This window comes from Numenius arquata, chromosome 8 (genome assembly GCF_964106895.1).
Source record: "Numenius arquata chromosome 8, bNumArq3.hap1.1, whole genome shotgun sequence".
Taxonomy (NCBI): Eukaryota; Metazoa; Chordata; class Aves; order Charadriiformes; family Scolopacidae; genus Numenius; species Numenius arquata.
Window position 1 is genome coordinate 59,135,929 of NC_133583.1, and position 17,423 is coordinate 59,153,351.

Consider the following 17,423-nt stretch of genomic DNA (forward strand, 5'->3'; position numbering starts at 1 on the left):
TTGTGTTTTTTTTAATTAGGGATTGCTAAATTAGACAGATTAATCATAATTAGCAGTTCATTATAAATTCGGGCACCTTGTCTAATTAAACCCTGAATCATAAAATGCATTGGGTAGGAACTTGACCTAATAGGCATATTTTCCCCTGTCACTTCGTTATTGATCTCATCATTACTGAAAGGGCCGGCATGGCATTAACGACAGATATTAAACAGGTTATTGCTGTACAGGAGGAAGAAAAGTCTCCAAATGAAAACCTTGCCATCTCCTGTCCCACTCCTTTTTCAGCTGGTTTGAGTAGTCATGGTGAGGCCTTTTTGGGTGGGACATGGAAATCCTACAGAAGAGAAATGAGCGTTTGTCAGGGGAAAGCTCCCACCTTCTAAGTTCTTTTTCCCCCAGAATACCCTCCGATCAGCATCTCTAAAAACAAAGTAAGGGTGACCAGCAACTAGCTATGGTAAAAGAGGTCACTGTGTCCATAGTGTGCATTACAGGAGGCCCCTGGGACAATCCCAGCCCAAATGAGAGCCCTGGTCCACCACTGCCTCCTGTGCCCCAGCATCGGACTCTCTCGTTCCTGCTCATTTTCTTCCTTGGAGGAGCAGCCGAGGGGTGTTTAATACACAGTGTTGTAGCATACGATCTTCCAACACAAAAAGTTCCTTAGCGTGGTGATGTTACCAGTGTTTTCCCTCATTATAGCTGCTATCACAGCCCCGGCGCAGAGCGATTGCTCTCCTGTGCACCATGAATCCCTGCAGTGTCACCACACGGTTATCATTTTGACATCTCGACGTGGTGTAACGAAATTTTCTAGATAAAGTACATGGTTAGCCTTGTTGTTGCTTTTTAATTCCATTTCTATTTGACCTAATAAAGCAAAAGATGTTTTGTAATTCGATTGGGGTTTGGTCTCGCTTTGAATTGATGAATTCATGTGCATTGAACTCCTGGTATTTCAGTAAGCATTACTGTGATCCCGCAGCGCTGGTCCGTGGTGGGAAAGGCTGGATGAATGTCCTGTTGGCAGACTTGCTATTGCTTTCCAGATTATATTCCATGCAGGCGCAGTGCTCACAGTGCACGAGGTGCTCAGTTTTTCTTTGGATCCGAGTCATTTTTGGACAGTACTTTGGCTTTTCGTTCTTTCCTGCGTAAAAGCCGCGTGTCCCAGGTGCAGCTGGTGGATTGCAAATTGCTCTACAGTTTACAGAACCCGAGTTCATTTTATTTTTGTTGACTCTCTAATACCTGCATTTGTTCCTAGCTTTGTTTAATATTTGTGTCTTCGGGAGGAGCCAGGAAGCTTTGTTTAGGGACATTCTGTGCTCTGTGGTCAAATGACTGTAATTAGACTCTACCAGCATGTGGAAACCAAAGCGCTCAGGATGTTTGCCTGGAGAGGTAGATGCTTGTGGGTTGAGTTTCATGCATTAATGGCAAGCTCTTACTATTTACGTGCTGAGTGTTTTATAAGTAAACGCAGGTTTTTAATTCCAGCCAGTATCTTTTTATTATATAAAATAAATGTAACCAAAAGACACTGTTGCTGTATAGAAATCTACATTGCTTTCCCGTGGCAGCTCTTCCTTCTGTAAATAAAGCAAAACAAAACTGACTGTGCATTACATCTTGAAATTATATCTTTGAAATACCAAATAAATATTTAACATTGTGTGCTACATGCACTGTACATGAAACTTGTCAGATCAGATTAAATAGCCCGGCTGGTGTAACAGATTATCAGGGTGCCATAGTTACCATGCACTGTTGTGTTAATTTTCTTCAGTTTATCTCTTTATCTTCATTAAGGTATTTTAATATGGAAAGCAACAAACAGTAAATATGCCTTAAAAAAGGGTCTTGCTTCATTGCATGGAGTTGCAGGACAGGGTAAATCTATGATGTGGTGTAACACTGTGGGCAAGCCACCAGAGGCGAAGTCTATTAAATATTAATTACTGTAATATATCTGTTTTAAAAAACTTTTATTCATCAGAAAGCCACAGAATGAGATATTTTGTTGTAATAGTGAACAGAGTGAGCCTTTGTACTAACGCAGAGATACTTTACCTAACCAGAGATACTTTACCACCTACAAGTGGTGGTCAAGACATTTGGGTGATTCTCATTGCGCACTTAAATGTAAAATGTCTAATGGAAATTAAGAAATAATTTTGCTTCTAGGACTGAAGATCTTGAAATCTGATTTGTTGTACATAGTCCATTTTGCTTTGCAAGAGAGAACAGCTCCAGATTTGGATTGAAAGCTTAAGTGTGTCAAAACTATTTTAAAATAAAGTAAATTAAAATAATCAAAAAACTTTTCAGATTTGGGACCTGGTTGGTTTAAAAAAGGGAAGGAGACTTAAAGTGTTAAATTTTGCATGTAACCAAATTAGTGATACTCTAACCTTTACATTCTAACTTAACGGTTTCCCTGAAAAGATGCCACTTCCTGTATACCTTAACTTCAATTGTAAGTATGGGAAGGAAATAATTTTTCTTCTAGTGATAACTATGCTAGTTATTATCTAGAGAAAATACCAGAAAATCCTGATCAGACAAGCTTTTCTACCTGGTTTGGTGCTGGTTTATGTCTCAAGGGCCGTTTTTGTGGGGAATCCTCTATAGAAAGAGAAAAACTTTACGCAGGAGAAAGCTCTGGAGCGCATCTTGGTGAAAATACTTAGATCTTTTGGGCCATTACCTTCATTTGTTGGTTCTCCAGTAGCTGCTGTTGAATGTCATTTGCAGTACTGTCACAGTAAAGTACCTGAATCCTGAGCTTGGTGGCCATGTGTTCTAACCAGAAGAGCTTCGGCTCCTCCAGGGTGGAGCTCTCAGTCCTGCTGCTACCAACCTCTTTAGATTGTATGAAGGAAACTGGGTTTCCTTCCCTACAAACTCAACAGTTTTCATAGCTGATAGGGATTATTCTGGCCTTGAAAGTTGACCCAGACCCACCTAAGTGCCCATATTGGACTACCTCGCGGTACTTCAGGCCAGCCAAGTGGAGACCAAAGTCTGTCTGTCAAAACTTGTATCGCTTGTTTGTCTCCTGGCGTTAGGATGCTTTAACTGTGGATCTTTTTACTTTTTCATGCTGCTACTTGTTTAGAAAAACAAAAGAAAAGGTAAAATTGTCTAATTTTTTTCTTTACCTATTATGCGGGATCATAGCTGTGTTTAAAAACTGTTATCAATCGTTTCTACCAGGATCATGGTGGCACTGAACCTGCAAGCGGCGAAGAAGACCCGAGTTTGGAAGCTGTCATGAAAAGCTTGACCGATGAGGAATCCAACAAAGCTGTAAGTGACTTAAAGCGTCATTTAATGATGATGAGAGCTTAGAAAATACAGGCTCATTGCCTTGATTTGTTTTCTTGTTGGAGTATTGCTTATGTCAAATAACATCCAGTAGATGTAAGAGCAGAATCAAGCTCTGAGCTTTACATACATAGACTGTTTTCATCAACTAAGCAGTCAGTATAATTTGTTAAAATATCGAGATAAGAGATTTTATGTAGCATTTTGGCCCTCTCTTGAGTTCTTTCGCAGTGAGGGGATTGAGTTTCCACTCTTGCCATCCATGTGTGACAAACTTCAGAAAAAAGTGTGGTCTGTAAATCATATTCTTATTTATATTCATAGCTTCGTATATTCTGAGGCCAAAATGTCTATTATCATAATCTAGTCTTGCCTCCTGAATAACATAGCTATAGAGTTACTCTCAGTAATTTCTACATCAAGCCCATAACTTCTGGTTTAATGTGGTGCTGTCAGTGAGCGCTGTAATAAATACTGAACTTCTCATTGATACAGATGGGCTTTTTTGTTGTTTAATATGTCAGGATTGTGCATTATCAGATATTTGAAAGTCCTTCAGGGTGCAGCTCTAATCTCCTTTTTTGGACTCTATGTTAAAAATTTAAGATGGAAAACTACTAAATATGCTGAGGAGCGACTAACCTAGACGTACATAAAATTTGCTGAGACAGTCTTTTTGTCCAACAGCCGCCTCCTTTTCCAAGGAGCGCGTTGGCTGAGCCCTGCTGTGTGTGCACACTCTGTGTGTGCCCCCCTCAGCCAAGGAAACCTGACATTTCGGGATTTTTTGTTCTAGATGCCTTCTTCCTGCTCCATCATGTTTTTTGCAAAGAATGTCCTGGGTTTCGCAGATAGGAATTGAATATACATAATGTTCTATAGCTAGTAAGTATTTAATTAACGAGTCTATGAACTCCAAGAGTTAGGAAGTGTTATGTGCGATTCGAGCATTGGAATTAACCACCCATTAAAATGGAATGGTTTGTGTTCCTAATGGCTTACAAAAAAGTTGGAAGGCACAGGAAGGACATGGACCTGTTGGAACGGGTCCAGCGGAGGCCATGAAGATGCTGCGAAGGCTGGAGCCCCTCTGCTGTGAGGACAGGCTGAGAGAGTCGGGGTTGTTCAGCCTGGAGAAGAGAAGGCTCTGGGGAGACCTTAGAGCCCCTTCCAGTCCCTAAATGGGCTCCAGGAAAGCTGGGGAGGGACTCTTGATCAGGGAGTGGAGCAACAGGATGAGGGGGAATGGTTTTAAACTAAAAGAGGGGAGATTTAGACTAGCTATTAGGAAGAAGTTCTTTCCTTTGAGAGTGGTAAGGCACTGACCCAGGTTGCCCAGAGAAGCTGTGGCTGCCCCATCCCTGGAGGGGTTCAAGGCCAGGTTGGAGGGGGCTTGGAGCAACCTGGTCTGGTGGGAGGTGTCCCTGCCCAGGGCAGGGAAGCGGGACTGGATGGTCTTTAAGGTCCCTTCCAACCCAACCTATTCTATAATTCTATGATTGGTAGTCTTGTGCAGATGCACTGCAATATATTGATGCACTCAATATAAATGAATCGGAGTTTTGTATGTATTTACAGGTGTAACTCACCTGGTTTTATTGCTGTTCTTGCCCAACTTGGCAAGAAACTTTTGAGGGATTGCAAGGTAATGTGAAAAATTGCTCGGAGACTGAAGTGGTTAAATGTATATTAAAAGTACTGTACAAAAATGAATTTGGTGTAGGATATTGTGCTGTGCAGCTTTTTGAAAGCTATTAGAGGAAACGTGAATTTAATGGGGGGAAGAAAAACATTTGCAGTGATCCAAGATAGGTGTGGAGGGAAGATGTCACTGGGACCACAGGGAACTGGGAGCATATGGGCAGCTTCTTTTCAAACTTGAAGCAAGAAAGAGGGGAACTGTGGAGCCAAAGGGTAGAAATTGCATTATTTTAGACTGAAAGGTAAAAAAAAAAAAAAGAAAAACATAAAGTGTTGATGGTAAGAGCTGTCCAGAACAGGGCAATGGTAAGAGAAGACAAAGGCATGGATTTGTTGAGACCCTGTAGATGAGGAGAAATCGGTGTAGTACACGGTTTTCCTTTCCCACTGTCCATACCAAGTTATCTCATCTTTCCACTTAAATTGTTCGTGTAACAGCAAATGGCTGCTACAATTTACTTTTTATCTTTGGAATTCAAACCCCTTTACCCAGCAGGCCAGTATTATTATCCCCACTGCAGCACAGAGAGCAGGCAACCTGTCCCAGGTCACTGGGGAGACTGGGAGGCAGTGAGTGTGTCGCCCTGTTGGCTGCTACGTAGCCCTGCCTTCATTCAGTGGATATTTGCCTAGGGGTGACTCACTGATTTTTCCATTAGATAAATAGATACTGAGAAGTTAAGGGCTAGGAGGTGGATTTCAAAAAGTATTTGAATGCCTGCAGATCCAACTGCTCATTCCGTAACACCTTCATTTGGGCCAGCCCTTGGTTTAGAGGCATAAATGGATGAAAAATAGTGGCGAAAGCCAGTTTCATAATTTCAGAGTCTTCTTTCAATCAGGATTTTAAAACTAGATGGCAAATATTTGTAAGTGTATCTTATTTTTGTAAGTGCTTGTGATCGGTCCCTTCTGACCAGAGGGAAAATGAGTTTGTAGTCACACTGACATTAAGACTTTGACACTGCAGTTCAGCACAAGGCAGCTCGTTATTCTGAGGAACGGAGATTTCTCTTGCAGTCTTTTAGTGACTGTCGAGGCAAAAGAAAACAGTGCCTTGTTTTTCATAGCATGATGGTTTCCACTAGAGCCTAATGCTACTCCACCATTGTTATTGAATTTCTCAGTCATGTGTCAGGAGAAATCAGGAATGCAGAAGTCAACAAGTAAGATCAAGTTCACTGAGTAAATAAAAAGTATGTGCTTATCAGCAGAGATCTTCCGCAAGTATGTACAGCTCAGAGCACGGGCAGGATGTTTCACCAAGTGACAGCTGTAATAAAATTAAAAAAAAAAAAAAAAATTAAAAAATCACATCGTTCTCTAGTCACTTGTTGCTGATAAACTTGTCAGTCTCTCCCAAGATACTTTTTGTTGTCACTTCATCACTTTAAAAAGCATAAAGTTATATAATGGCTGTCATTGTGGACTTGGATGATAAGAGGGGGGAAGAAAACAACTTTATTTCTGAACCGGAGCCAGTGGAAGCGTTAGGCAAAGTCTGCATGCCCATTAGCTGAGCTTTGAGGTGGCCTCATAGAAGGTCATGGTTTTCTGAGGCCTGCAGCTATTTTGCTTTCCATAAAGCGTCATTGGAAAAGAATTGATACATGGGGCTTTGAGATGTGCTTAAAACTTTTAACTTTACAAAGGTGAAAATGGCTTGAGCAGTCGCTGTGTGTGCTCTGGGGCAGTTTGCATCGTTAGTGTCCTGGCAGAGCATGTACTTAATTCAGTGTCCTGTAGGTGGGATAATTAATCTGATGTTTGGTGTGTGAGAATGGTTTCATTTTCGTTAAAAGATTTCAACTTAGAACAATAATCTGTCTGTACCACAAACAGAAAACACGTCCTTGAAACGTTGGCAAAGAGAAGGGGATTCGCAAAAATGCTTTGGGATGCATTTGAGGGAACGGAATTGTGTTAAACCATTTGGGTCAGAGGCTTATGACAAATGCTGAGTGTACAATTCGGTGCTTGAGGGACTCAAAATGTTTTTATATAGTTCGGGTACCTCTAGCATAGTCTGAGTTAAAGGGAGGAGATTCGAGAGATTTCAAGGTGATGCTTGGTGCCTCCTTGATGTGCAAGATGAAGTTGCAGATTTTAGGCACGTATCAGAATGAAAGGGAAGTATGAAATAATTTTTCATTGCTCATTAAAGCAATCTCTCATAAAATGACAAAGCAGTCTTCTCATTTCTCCCCGGCACCTCTGAAAATACAATGAGATCACCATTTAATCTTTTTTCTTGTTAGCCGTTTGGATAATAGTTACAGTTGTGTAGTTACAGCAAACTTGGAGAAAAATACAGAAGAAAAAATGCAGGGGAGCAGGGGGAAAGCCTGTGGGGCTTGGCATGATTTAACATAATAAAACTTCAGGAAACAAGGCAAATATTTTCAAGCTTGGTTACCTAAAATTTGTTTTACGTGTTTATTTTTAAATGTATGAATTGTCATCTTAATTAGAAATTCTTTTGCGAGGCAGAATCTCTCTGTTGCCTTTTGAAGTTGGTACTCGGCTTTTCTGAAAACTAGGCTGTTTATCAGGGTTTTTTTAACGCGGGGTAAGATAACTAACTAATACTGTGATCAAAGTGGCCTAAGTTTGGCTGAGAGCTAACGAGGGGAGGAGGCTGTGACTGTCTGGAAGCAGCTGTAGAAGTGGGAGAGAAAAAATATTTCATAGTGTATTGCAAGGATATGGAAAGAAATTGGGATACAAGTGGAGCCCGTGATTGAAGTGCCATTGTTTGAGATATCTATAATGAGGCTGGATGATGCATTTTAAGCAGTTACTTTATTTAAGCGCTGGCAGCATGCTCAGTGCTGCTGAGGGCTGCCGAAAAAGGGAGGGGGAAGGAGAGAACAGATAATTAAAACCCCCTCCTGGTGTAGGCACCGCAGGGTCTGTACTGGTACCCGCGTGCTGGAGGCTTGGCACAGAGACCTGCGTGATTCCACCCAGCATGGAAATTGCTGTCCCAGTGGCCCCAGAGGACACACATCCTTCTTCTCTAGAGCTTCTTATTGCTCAGGAACAATATAGAACAAGTGCGATGATCTCCTCCCCAAAAATCCCTTCCTTACATTGTATGCCTTCAAAACTGTTGGGTGTGTTTTTAACAATTCCTGATATTAGAATCACAGAATTGTCTAGGTTGGAAGGGACCTTTCAGTTCGAGTCCAACCATCAACCTGACACTGACAAAAACCACCATTAAACCATATTTCTAAGCACTACGTCTACCTGTATTATAAATATCTCCAGGGATGGTGCCTCAACCACTTCCCTGGGCAGCCCATTCCAGTGCTTAATAACCCTTTCAGTGCAAAAAATTTTCCTAATATCCAGTCTAAACCTGCCCTGGCGCAATTTTAGGCCGTTTCCTCTTGTCCCGTTGCCTGTTCCTTGGGAGAAGAGACTGACCTCCTCCTTGCTACACCCTCCTTTCAGGGAGCTGTAGAGAGCGAGAAGGTCTCCCCTCAGCCTCCTTTTCTCCAGGCTGAACACCCCCAGCTCCCTCAGCTGCTCCTCACAAGACTTGAGCTCCAGACCCCTCACCAACTTCGTTGCCCTTCTCTGGACCCGCTCCAGCACCTCAATGTCCCTCTTGTAGTGAGGGGCCCAAAACTGGACACAGTTCCCTATATTCATACTCGCTTTTCCTCTTTCAAGTTCTGGGCTTCAGCTTTGTGTTGTGCTACAACTGTAATTAAATGAAGCAGTACCACTGTTTGCCTAGAATGATCATTTTGAGTTTTGGAGGAAATTTTATTTATGCTAATGAGACATTTTCAATACACATCACTTTCTTTTTTGACTTTTTAGGATGTGAAATCTAAAGCTGACAAACCAGTGGTGGCAGATCAGCAGGAAGCGGAGGAGCGGCTCCCAGAAAACGTATGTGTGTTTACGTTAACTGATAAGGACAGGTTCTGGGGGCTTGATCTAGCAGAAGTTTGAGTGATTTATGGAGAGAAGGGGTTAACTGGAGAGACATTAAAATAATTTTCTTGGTGAAAACTTAAAACAATTACTTGCTTCTCTTTATGTATGTGGAAATAGTCACACAGGCTCGTGTCAAGGATGTTCTTTGTTGTTTAAAAGTAAAAAAACCAACCAACCAACCAACCAAAAACCACATTATTTGGTATGACAGGCACAACTGAGAAAGGTGAAGCCCTGTCCCTACTTCCTTCATGAGCATTTCCGGAAGCGCAGTTATCCAGTCATCCTGATTTTCCATTTATTTATGAAGACAATGTTTTCAGTTCATCTATGCTTATTGCTTGTTTCCCTTCAGTCGACTTAGTGGATTTAGTAAGGTATAATAATCAACAACTAATGATTATGTCCACAAAACATGCCTTTCTGTGATTGGTAACTGATCTCTTCTGCTTCTGCTTTGCTTTTAGGTCCTCAACCAGGTCAAACAATCCAAATCTTCAACCAAAGTACCAGCCAACTCACAGGAGATACCCCTGGTGCCAACACCTACTTATCTTTCTCCAGAGGCAGAAGCCACCAACCGTAGTATGAACCGATTATTTTTTCTATGCTTTATAGAGTATATTTATTACCCTTACCCAGGATGGCGGGGTTTTTTCCCATACAACTTTTGCTGAGATTTTTTCTTTGAATGAGCTATTAAGAGTTATTTTGTACAGTGTTTATATTTTTCTCTCATTTTGCAATTTTTGAGAGCTTGAAGGTGTCTTCACTTGTTTTTCTTGACTTTTGCTTACAAAGGCGTTGTTCCTCTTTTTTAATTAAAAAAGAAGGAAAGGCAATCTAGGACATATCCTGTCCGTTCCATGGTGCTGGAACATGGCCTTATCTGTCCTGAATGGAATAGACCTTGCCACCATTATCTGAATTGTATGGGTCATAACTGGATTAGATGTCCTCCCAGACATTTACTCTGAACATTTACTTCCAGAACTCTAGAGTCATTGTGATTTAGAGATTTTAGAAGTGACTCAGAGTAGCCTTCTAGTTCAATTTAGATTGGTAAAGGTGAAGAGCAAAATACGAGTGCTTAATACGATTCCTTTGATGATTTTCATTTTCTCGTTGAATAGTGTGACTTATTTCTTCATCTTTTCCTGTTCTTAGTTGTCTTTCCACCTCCACTGCCTGTGGATCCAGCAACGTGTCCTATAGTTCCAGGGCAGGAGATGACTATAGAGATATCTAAGGGCCGCTCAGGCCTAGGACTCAGCATCGTCGGGGGGAAAGACACTCCGCTGGTGAGTTTCTGGTAAACTAATATTTACTGTCTCTGGCAAAGAATAGGAGACAAAGAAAAAGGTAGAAACTAATGATGCCATTAATCTGTAATTGCTCTAATGAATTGCTCAGTACGGGGAGGAGAAACCAGCAACTACAGTCTCTGACAACAAATTGGTAACTTTGCCTTGTATCAGATCAGCTGTTTGCTGTTCCTGTTTAAATGGAAAGGATTGTGTTTCAGTAGTGCTTTCGGCTCTGGTCAGAGTTTACAAATATGTGGTTTTTTTAACCATGAAGAGTTTCAAGCAGGTAAGTTACCAAAATGGTTGGACTAGAAATGAATGTCACAGAGGTAGAGCTGCTTCAGCAAGGTTAACGCCACGGCTTGAGAGCATAAATGCTTAGTAGCTGTTTAAACAAATGGTGATTTATCTCCCTGACAGCAAAAGCCCTTGCCGAACAGAGGTAAACCAAAGGTAATCTTTTCTTGTTTTCTGCGTCTTTTTGCTTCATCTTGCTCTTTACTGTGCTGTTTTTTAAACAAATATTTTCAGCTAAATTAAAAATCTATCACTTCAAGTATAAACTCAGCGAGTTAGTTATGCTCAACCCTGCTCTGCCTCCACCATTGCTGTTTCCACTCCACTTTCCGTTTAAGAGTTACTCTGTTGCAGTATAACAGAATGTCAGATTGGTTTTTTTAAATGTCAAATTCAATTCTTTCAGTAAACAAGTCTGCTGCAGAGGTGTCTTTACTGGGTTCTCCCGAATCCCCTGCCACGGAGACACTTAAGGCAATAGAGCTGCTCTGTTACGTGCGGCTGTTCCCAAAAATATAGTGGTGCATCATTAAGCAATGAAGTGCTGTGAGTGTCAGCAGCTACAGACAGTTGCAATGTAGTAATCCTTTTCCAGACCAAGAAAAAGAAGGAAAAAAAACCACGAGGAAGTAGAAAGGAAAAAGAAAGTTTTATTTTGCAAAATGTAGGCTGTATCTTTTACAATATTAAAGCTGAAATTGGAAAAGGTTCAGCTTTTGGTCCCATTTATCCAAGTCTCTGATTATGTAGGGTTTGGATGAATTGCTGTGTTTCACATGGAGATGGATCTGAGTTATGCTGAAGGCTTAAATCAGCCTTTATGGTTTTCACTCTGTCCAGGCGGGTGCTGTTCTATACCCAGGCCCTTTTTTGTCGAGCAAATTCAAATAAGAAGTTCGGCGTTAGTCATCTCTCTGCTTTTTCATTTAACTGGAATTTGGAAATAATACATGGCAGTCTCTCAGACGCAATCTGGTACACGTCTTTCATGAGATTTTAATATAAATAAATGAAAATTATAAATATCTGCTTTACAGAGCAGATGAGAAAAATGCAAAGGATTTTATTCTTTAAATTGAGTAAATGGTTTTGGTTAAGTATCATACTTTCATTAGTTTATTCATTAAAGTGTCCTCCTAGGAATTTATTTTAAAAATCTATGTACTTGATTGCAGTAACTGAAATTCATGAAGGGAGGGAGGTCCCTCTACCCACATTTCAGATCCTCGCATTACAGGACTTACCCAAATGAGTCCCTCTTTCTTTCCATATTTCTGAATCTGTTCCTCCGGAGGCGGGCGATGTTGTTTCATAGGAAACAAGTTGCTTTTGTGAGACCACGGTCTAATCTGATGGTTTGCCATCTGCAGGGACCCTCTCCAGAACTTGTTCTCCAGAAGTTGCTCAGCACTTCTCCTCAAAGCAGGCAGCCAGGGTTGTGTCTTTAGCTGGTGGCATCATCATCGCTCCATCTGCTTTGTACTACTGATCTCCCCCAAATAGTTTTGATGCCTTACTTTTTGGGCCATGAAGGCAAAAAAAAACTTAGAGTTGAAAGGAAGTTCAGATAACAAAATGAGGAGGGGTGACAGGAAATCCTACTTGGGACTGTAGGAAAGTTTCTGTCTTTCTGGGTTTCGTGGACTAGAGAGGAAAATAAAATCTAAAAAAAAGCCAAAGTCAGGTTCATGGAGCTGAGTGATGTGATCTTTTGTATTTAAAAAAAAAAGGCAAAATAAATTGACTTACAGCTTCACTGCTTCTGTATGTGTTCTGCTTACATGCCACAGAAGTTCATCGCTTCTGAAGGTCTTGCGTGGCAGAAACTGTGTATCCAAGACCCACTGTTTTCTGCAGTGCAGAATTAAAACACAGCTATAATTGGCTTCAGCAGTTTGGGGTTGGATTTTTAGCTATTTCTGAAATGGGAATTGTCAGATCAAAGTCAGAAAGACCGGGAACAGCACCATTTGTAGCCTCTCTCTGCGAGCACGAAGCGGGGATGCTGTCTTTCCTATTCTTGTAGTTCAGGTGGCGCACACAGACAATAGAGGTGAGGTGCCCTGATGGGACCATGGAAATGTGCTCCACTGGGGACAGAAAAGGCATGGCAGAGGAGGGGTGAATCTGTGGGACCAGTGTCTGCAGAGACTTCTTTTACCTTTTTGTAAAGAGAAAACAAGACATGAACACCCATTTCTTCCTCCTTTTTCTACTGGGGTATCTTTATTTCTCACCTGTGCAGGTGTGCGAGTGCCTACAAACCCATGAAGGATATGAACCCCAGTTCCGAGGATCTCAGAATTAATTTATCCTGGGGGATACAGGGAGGCTGCTCCTCGGTAGGACTTGTCAAATCTAAGGGCCTCATCTATGTGGAATTAAAATGCACTTGATCTAAAAAATACTTAACTGAGTCAATGCTGGTGATCAGCACTGATGCTCAACAGCAGCTCACGTGTGATGGGAAAGCTTGCTTTGGAGTATTTGGGATCTATCTTAAACACATGATGTACAGTCCCAGCTTTTGGAATCATAAATCTGGGAACCCACTAAAGGGGCGCACTGCTTCAAAATGAAATATAGAGTGCAACTTGTCAGTCATAACCTGAGGAATCTCATCAGAAATCACCAAGTAGGGACTTGAAAAACACATAGCTGCGAGCAGGGAGGTTAATTTGTTCAGGAGGTTGGAAAGTGATGTCTTAACCCCTGTGAAATGTTTTGTGTTGAGAAGATTTTGCATTACACTCGCAAAACCATTCAGGTTGGATGTATTATAAGCGAGGCCTATGGCTGTGTGCTTCAGGGAGCAGGAGAGCATCAGCTGGGAAGACGTGCCTGTAGAAAGGAAGGAAGGATTGTCCTTGAGAGCTGTCTTCATGTTGTTGATCTTTAAAGTGCGGTAGCCCTTAAGCCAGTCCTATTTCATTTTATTCTAAGGGCTGATTTATACTTTTATTTTTTTTCTTCGCTGTCTTTCATTTCACCTTCCCCTGTGCCCCTGAGAGAGAACACAACACATGGCCTCTGCTTTAAAGCAATTAAACTGCAGAGTGGAGCTGGCTGAAGTACAGGACTTTCAATTTGTGAGAAGATTATTTTTTTTTTGGTTGTAGTCCAATCAAACTTGTAAAAGTAACCTCAGAGCGGGATTTTTTTTTTATTTTTTTTTTTAAAAAGTATTTTCAGAAACATCCCAAAATGAGGTTTGAGGCTCTAACTCCGCTCCCCAGGACACCGTCCTGCCCTCTCGTGCCCCCGGTTGCTGAATGAGATATAAATGCTTGTCACCTCCACCACTGCTAATAGCAGCCATAAACCTGACAGGGATGTCATTGTCACTCGGCAGCTGCCGGTGCTCCCGGGGCGCCTGGACCGCTGGATTCCTGAACTGGGAGCTGCCAGCACTGGGCAGGACGCTGGAGCCTGGAGGAGCTGTGACTTTTGGTGGGACATGGAGTTCAGCTTTCAGACCCGGGCGTTCACGGCAGGGAGACAGTGCTGGCACGGCCGGCCGGGATCCCGCGGGATAACTGGCCCTGCAGCACCGGTCCTCCATAGTCCAGTCCTCCATAAACTTAGGAAACATTCCTCAGCTATTCTGCTTTTGATTCACACATTCTGCAGAAGTTGTTTCAAGGCAAATAATTTAGTTTTGAGTCATGAGCTTTTTTTCTATGAAACCGTCTTGCCTGAAAGTTTCTCTGAGGTTTTCTTCTTAAATTGTCTGAGAACAGGGCATTGAGGAATTATTTAAGAAAAGATGTCCTGGTACTCCTCCAGATTGGCATGTGGGGTTAAACCATCCGAACCCCATTATCACACCAGGGTGGGTGAACGTGGCGATGTCTTGTCCACTTAGTGACTTGCAACGAGCCATTTTCTATAAAACAGGATTGTCAATTTACAGGGATTTTATTCTTGGCAGTACATGGGAAAAAGCATCTCTCTAAGATGCAAACGTTTTTTTCATTGATGGGAGCCCTGTTTTGCTTCCAGCTGAATAATTTAGCAATGGTCGAGTTGATTACTCCTAGTTATTGACTCTGTATTTGCTGCCTGGGTGATTAAGACACTCAGACGTGCCGGAGGGGATTCAGCCGTTCCAGGGCTGGTACAGGGACATTCCCCCCAGGCAGGGTTAGAAAACCCTGGGAGGGGAGGAGAGCACAGAGGCTCAGCTGGGGCTTGAAATCACAATTAAGTGCTGAAGAGGCACCTGCGATATGAAAGAAAAAAAGATGGCGGGAGCAGTAACCCAGGGGCTCTTTGGTGGGGGAGTAGCTCGGAGCGGTTGTTGCCTGAACCTGAGGAAGAAAAGAACCATACTTTATCCTGTGTCTTTTTTTATTGAAAATGAAAGCAAGCCTCTAATGCAGAATTTTTGTATTGGGTTGTCTACTTTGAATTTGGTAAATAAAAACTTCTTTTACTTTTGCGTTCGGCTGGCTTTAATAAAAAGCATTTTTAAGGCAATTAACAAACTTTAAGGTATTCCATCTGTGAAATAAAGTGATCCACGAAGCCAGGGAAATGGAACACGTTAGCAGTGCTCCAAAAAGTAACAGAATATGCCCGGGCTTGGCTAACACTGGTTGGTGTGAGAGCTGGTAACGCCGCAGTGGGAGAGGAACAAGCTTTTCTAATCCCCTCGGTGAGCCCAGAAGGCTCTCTGGCTGGCGGCGGAGCAGGGGAGCTTCGTGATGGTGGGGATGCAGCTTGACAGAGGAATATTTAGATTCATTCTGTCAGTCCAGGTGAGTCAGACCTTGCACAAACCCCATCTGTTAAGGAAGGGCAAGGGAATAATCAAGAAAACTGTGACTTTAAATTGCAGCTGTTCAAGACCCGATGTTTGCCCCTGGAGCTGTGAGGGCTAATTACCCTGCCAGGATCTCCTCGCTGCCAAGAGCAGGCTGTTACTAATAGCGAAGCCAAGGCTGATATCTCTGTTCCGTGCCGTGCTGCAGTCAGCAGTGGGGACCTACCTAAACACGAGGACTGGTGTGACTTCTGCGTTCCTAAACAAACAGGTTCTCCCTTGGTTGAGCTTTCTTCCCTCCCTCCCGCCTCAGTTATATTTAGATTCAGGCAAAAATAGCTTCATCAGTTACAGACAGCCGAGGTCTGAGCGACTTAGTAGCCAGTCATCAAGCGCAGCTAAGACTGAAACTGGTTTAGTGGAATATGCTTACCTTGTAACTACAAATGAAAAGCAAGAAATTGGCCTCAGGAGTGTTTCAGCAATGTATTGGCTATAGATACTGTTGCTGTTAAGTCTTTCGCACGATGAATGGAACAATAGAACGAAAAATGGTAATAGAAGGCGAAATTTTTAATCCTGGCTTGGGTATTGGAGAGGAAAAGTTTGCGGTTGGGAGAGAAAAAAATGCAATCACTTCTTAACCATCACCCACATTTATAAAACAGAAGGCAATTTAATGACAGAGTGGTAAATGCAGTTAGCTTGGAATTGTGAGGAATTGCTTTGTCTCTTGGTTGAATAATGTTAAAATGAAGTTGGTGGATTCATCATAATTCCAGACGGACGTTAGCTTACAACAGCATGAAAAAAACCAAACTGCCTTGTACATGAGTTATCACAAATGGGAATGAGAGCAGTAAGTTTTGCAAATCATGTATTTGATGGATCTTTGGCAAGGGTTTAGCTGAGTGTAGGGCTGGCTTGCGTAGCAGGGCCTTGCTTGAAGAAGCTGGTGTCTTCCAGGAGTGTAAATCAACCGTAAAATTTAAGCTCATGATACACAAAAGCAGTAGGACATGTCAGAATGGACTTCAGGGGTATCTTGCTTGCTGCTGGTTGAAACCATTGGCTTTTGGCTTCCTCTGTCCTATGCATTCAGGATCTCGTGCATTCTTCATAACCAGTGTTATGCACTGTACACTGTAAATTTTTTTATTTTTTTTTTTATTTAATAAAATAATGAGAGTGAGAGAGTTAACATTTTAATATGTAGTTCTGTGTTTTATTATTCCCTCTAAAATGAGCATGTATACTTTTTGAAAAACTTTGGTTTGCTTTGGCATGTGATTCATAGAAACATAGCTCTTTCTATCATTCTGACTTAAGTCATATATTTTTACACTAAACATCTTATTACCTTAGTTTTATTATTTCAGAATCAAAGGAGAGCTTGCAAATGTCTATGACTGCAGACCCAAGGAATGTTAATGAATAGTGCCATTGAATTTTCAGGTTTTAGCTTTTCTGATCTTAGAGAATATAACTGTAAGCAAAAATATTATGCAAGCTGAATAAAATTTAAATAAATAAGGACCAGATGTAACTATAGGGGCCTATAAAATGTAATACAAATATTATCCACTTCCTTAAAATAAATCTGTATTTTAGTATGAAAAATTATATTCATATTGATGTTGTGGATTAATCTTTTTATGAAAGTTGGCAAGTGAACACCATCTCTTGCATGGGCTTGTTCTTAAATGGGAAACAGACCTTTTGTTTTGACCTTGAGTAGAGAAGTTTTTCGGTATCATGCGATGTAAAGCATTTTTACATTAACACGGTAATACATTTTTACATTATATAGCCTGTTTTATTACAGTAGTGTTTGGCTTAGGATTTCGGGTGCCTGTTAATGGTTTGTGAATGCTAGCAATTGCAAAATATTGGAGTGTTAGAAGGAGGTACACGCAGCACGACGCATTAGATAAACCCCTTTAAGAAGTCAAGTGATTTGCTTGGAGTTGACCTTCAGCTTTTGTTGCTGAACCGTTATCTTTTAGATTCCATTTAGATCTGCAAATGGAAGATCATAGATCATAACGTAACTGTTGTAATTTCCT

The 17,423-nt window shown here is 41.5% G+C and overlaps 1 protein-coding gene across 1 annotated transcript in view; it reads left to right on the top strand.

Annotated features, from left to right (window-relative positions):
- Window positions 1-17,423, top strand: part of PATJ (PATJ crumbs cell polarity complex component) — a 148,593-nt gene that overhangs the window by 105,830 nt on the left and 25,340 nt on the right. The window contains exons 30-33 of the mRNA XM_074152513.1: window positions 3,223-3,315; window positions 8,869-8,940; window positions 9,456-9,573; window positions 10,156-10,289. Coding sequence (XP_074008614.1) covers window positions 3,223-3,315; window positions 8,869-8,940; window positions 9,456-9,573; window positions 10,156-10,289 — 417 coding nt within the window. The remainder of the gene's footprint in view (window positions 1-3,222; window positions 3,316-8,868; window positions 8,941-9,455; window positions 9,574-10,155; window positions 10,290-17,423) is intronic.